General features: G+C 44.8%; 1 protein-coding gene across 2 annotated transcripts in view; it reads left to right on the forward strand.

Annotated features, from left to right (window-relative positions):
- The first annotated feature begins 278 nt into the window (after positions 1 to 278).
- Positions 279 to 4,762, forward strand: part of ppp1r12c (protein phosphatase 1, regulatory subunit 12C) — a 28,141-nt gene continuing 23,657 nt past the window's right edge. For both annotated transcript variants that reach the window (XM_019879921.1, XM_019879922.1), the window contains exon 1: positions 279 to 642. In XM_019879921.1, the coding sequence (XP_019735480.1) occupies positions 434 to 642 (209 nt within the window). In that variant the 5' untranslated portion in view covers positions 279 to 433. The remainder of the gene's footprint in view (positions 643 to 4,762) is intronic.

Here is a 4,762-nt window from a genome sequence, read left to right on the forward strand (position 1 = left end):
GACAATACAGGGCAGTATAGGGAGATATCGAATAAATGCTAAAATGGGTTTCCATAGTGGAATTCCAAGACTCTACTCTTTTAACACTCAAACGGTTAATTGATATATTTGAACGTAAAGACACAATGACAGGAAGTCTGATGATGACTATTTTCCTGGCTGTAATGAACTGTTTTTGTTTTTCAACACCTATTTTTACAACCTGTACTGCTCCACCCTTGTGACGTCATTAAATTGAGATACAGTATCTCATCTGTGAAGTGTCGCGTGCGACTCGCTCACCAGCACTGCGCGAGCACGAGCACCAACTGAGGCTTCCTCTGTGCTGTACACTACCAGAGACCAGGAAGTGAAAGTATACGCGTGGAGGGTGTGTCTTTCGCTTCCTGGCTATGTTTTATTTTCAATAACACAGTCCTGCTTGGATAATCGAATGGGCGACTCGGCGAGGACCAAGCGGCGGGAGCAGCTAAAGCGCTGGGCCGGTTCCTGTACCGACAAAGCGTCGGCCTTGCCCCGGCGGAGATGGCGAGGCGATGCCTTGGAAAGAGGAAGCGAGGAGCCGGAGGCCGACCTGCAGGACCCGCCGACCGAGCAGCCCATTTTAAGGGGCGATGAAAGCAGCCCACTTCTCAAAAGACGGTGAGTAAACTTCTTTGGGGAACAGTTGAACACAAATTGTCAGCTAGCTGCTCTGCTTGCTAGCTTCGCTCCAAGAACCCAAAGTGAAGAATGGGAAGAGGACCTGTGTGGGTGGACTACAAATGGACTACATCAAGTTGCCTTTTAGCTTTATTACTATACAGTACCCCGTGCATTAAAGCCATTTACGGTCAAAGTGACGGGCATGGCAATTCGGAAGGCCCTTGATATTTGTCCGAGCTGTTGGTGATGGGTACACTGAAGCGTTGCTCCACATTTGGCAAAATGAACAGAACGGTGTCGGCACCGTGTTGTGTTGCTGTTGCTCACCGGACACCTGCTGGAATTTACACATCATTGCGTTGCAGCCAACTCACGCACATTATTTAGATATGTTTCTATTGTATGTTTCCTTCATCCAGTTTTAAAATGTCTTTGAAATATGCAATAGATAGTTAACATGTGTCATAATGTGAAAATCGGAGTGAAAGTGTTGCTCATAGTTTTAAAAAAATATATTTTTACTGATGCGTTTTTATTAAAACAAAAACATTTCAGTGTTTTGACAGTCAGCCAATTCTTTTTTGTCAAAACCAATTTCTCTAGTTTTGGAAAAGACTTTTCCACAATTATTGAAGAGTCGGGTGTGCCTAAAAACAATGGAGACAGCCAAAGGTGGTTCATATGTTTACATTAAATATTAAGGAATTAAATATACTAATAGGGTGCCCCGGTGATCCAGTGGTTGGCACGTCGACCTCACAGTGCAGAGGTACCGTGTTCAATTCCAGCTCCGGCCTCCCTGTGTGGACTTTGCATGTTCTCCCCCGGCCTGCGTGGGTTTTCTCTGGGTACTCCGGTTTCCTCCCACATTCCAAAAACATGCATGGCAGGGTGATTGAACACTCTTAAATTGTCCCGAGGTGTGAGTGTGATTGCAGATGGTTGTTTGTCTCTGTGTGCCCTGTGATTGGCTGACAACCGGTTCAGGGTGTCCCTCGCCTACTGCCCGAAGACAACTAGGGTAGGCTCCAGTCGACACCTCAGTGACAGTATTGATGAGCGATATAGCTGCTGAATCGGTGAAGTGATTTTGACAATTTTATTTTTCTTCCAAGCGATATACCCACTAACGCAAGGCTTCACTCTTACACATGCGCTGATGCATCAATGTAGCGGATCCATCACTCTAAGCTACCTACTATCTAATACTTTTCTGAGAGTTTGCTTGTGACAACTATCATTATACTGCATACAACTTCTCCATTCCCGCATAATATGCAGTCCACTTTTGTTTTTGAGCAGTCTCGAGCAAGACATTTCCCCGAAACAAATGAGATTCACAGAGAGAGAGGGGGGTGACCAATACAAATATAAAGATAAGAAATACACCACACCATAACATGCTGTTTCGGTCTGGGCAATACAATAAGGTGCCTATTCCCCAAACACATTTTTTTTTTAATCCCCTCTCTTGCTTAGGCGTAGAAAAAATAGTAGTGTGTTTCCGGTAACCCGACCGACCGAGAATTTCTACGTCGAAAAAAAACTTTACGGTCGGCATTTTTTTCAAACAACCCTCTACATCAGGGGCCCCCAACCTTTTTTGCCCCACGGACCGGTTTATGTCAGACAATATTTTCAGGGACCGGCATTTAAGGTGTGGCGGAAATAATACAACAAAATAATATAGTATGAGCTGCATGAAAATGGTGGCGTTTTCGAAATGTAATAATAAACACAAGGAGCGTCTAATCTGGCCGCAACACTCCGATTGCGATGGCAATGTTTAATGTCTTGAAAATACGATACAACGCAAATTCAAAGTGCATGAAAATGACGACTCACCATGGCACCGAGCTTGATTTTCTGCAACCAGACGGTCCCATCTCGGGGTAATAGGAGACAATGACACCTCAAGTGTGTGGTTTATGTCCAGTCTACTTCGTAATTTTGTTTTCGTCGCCGTTGCTGCAGAAACCCCCCGCCTCACACAGGTAGGATGTCGGAAATAGCAACAGTGCTATTGTGGCGATCTCAGAGTATTCGGCCATAACTTTAATCCAGTTGTCTCGAACGTACTTTTAAGACCGCTGTCATTTGCGATCTCCAGCAGTTTTTTTTAACTCATTTTGCGAGCTCCTGCGTTTTGTTTTAAAGTACTGTAATCGGTCACGTGAGGGAGAAGCGTGGCTTGATGTGTGTCAAGCGTGACACAGACAGATGTAATGGAGAATCCGGTAGTTTTTCAAAATAAAACATCTTTCGTATTCCGAAATAAATAAAACGGAATTAAGGCAAGTTCTTTCTGTGCGGCCCGGTACCAAATGCCCGGCGGACCGGTACCGGTCCGCGGACTGGCGGTTGGGGACCCCTGCTCTACATTCTTGTGTACATCGGTGCAAACTCTCGCGATATTCACATTGAGCGCGTGCGTCGTTTGCCCTGTCGTATGTCAACAACATTGAAACATGGCGGCGGCCGCGATCTCCGACGACAGTTTAAACCGCGTTTTCTGTGTTACAGTCGCATGCTCGCACCGTAATGTTAAGAAAATAGCATCCATTGATGTATCGAAAAAAATTCAGCGAACTATTTTATGAACACCATGGGCCGAGTATAAATCACGTGAAAATAGCACAGTGTCAATGTGCCAACGGGGAATTCTTTACAGTCACTGATGTTCACCGACAATTGCTAACCTGCACTATGTCAGCAAAGACAGCTAGAACCACTGTCGAATGTGCAGAGTGCAGAAAGCCTCAAGTCATGGATAGTAGAAGTAAATTATCTGGACGTCAACAAATACAGTTGGTATTGATGATCAGCGAGTCTGATTACACGTGTGGATCTGCAGTCACTTCACCTGATCATGCGCTGGCAAAAGTGGTCTGCATAAATACTGCCATCAACTGTTCAGTGCCAATTGAGATACCATATTACAGTTCCAAATTGTGGAAGATGGATATTTGCAGCAATTGTGGAAATGGAGATGCAGAAACTAATCCTGACCTAACCAAACGTTACAAAACTGTGTTACCATTACGTAGGGACTGTGTTAAAATGAGAATTGTGCCTGTTTGCCAGTGACCTTTTGGCAAGGTGGCAAAGCTGAAATAATTCTACTTGTTACCAGCAAGTTGTCTCGTGTGCCAAAGCGATACTAACAGGATTTGAGTTCTGAAACAGAATGTTTTATGTTTTATGGTTATTTTGTTTAAATTTTTGATGAAAAAAAAAAGATTAAAAAAAAAACAAAAAACTTTGTCCTACCTACCGACCCTATGCTTAAATTTCATGTGACCTGAAACACACTACCTTTTTTGTTTGGCCGAAGATAAAGTACAGTTTATCAAGTAATACAAACCTTTGTCTGAGACCAATAAAAAAAATGTGATTTTGAACATTTAAAGTACAGTACAGGACTGCCCGGTGGTTGACTGGCTCGCGCGTCGGCCTCACAGTGCAGAGGTGCCGGGTTCGGTTCCGGCTCCGGCCTTCCTGTGTGGAGTTTGCATGTTCTCCCCGTGCCTGCGTGGGTTTTCTCTGGGTACTCCGGTTTCCTCCCACATTCCAAAAGCATGTGTGGCAGGCTGATTGAACACTCTAAATTGTCCCCAGGTGTGAGTGTGATTGCGGATTGTTGTTCATGTCTATGTGCTCTACGATTGGCTGGCAACTAGTTCAGGGTGTCCCCCAGCCACTGCCCTAAGTTAGCCAGGATAGGCTCCAGCACGGCCCGCAACCCTCATGAGGATAAGGCGTACAAAAAAAAGTAGTGTGTTTCCGGTAACCCGACCGACCGGGAATTTCTACGTCGAAAAAAAACTTTATACGGTCGGCATTTTTTTTCAAACAACCCTCTCCATTTTTGTGTAGAGGGTTTACGTCGGTGCAAACTCTCGCGATATTCACATTGAGCGCGTGCGTCGTTTGCCCTGTCGTCTGTCAACAACGTTGAAACATGGCGGCGGCCGCGATATCCGACGACAGTTTAAACCGCGTTTTCTGTGTTACAGTTGCATGCTCGCACCGTAATGTTAAGAAAATAGCATCCATTGATGTATCAAAAAAATTCAGCGAACTATTTGATGAACACCACGGGCCGAGTAAAAACCGA

The sequence above is a fragment of the Hippocampus comes genome, unplaced genomic scaffold, assembly GCF_001891065.2.
Source record: "Hippocampus comes isolate QL1 unplaced genomic scaffold, H_comes_QL1_v1.1 scaffold280, whole genome shotgun sequence".
Lineage (NCBI taxonomy): Eukaryota > Metazoa > Chordata > Actinopteri > Syngnathiformes > Syngnathidae > Hippocampus > Hippocampus comes.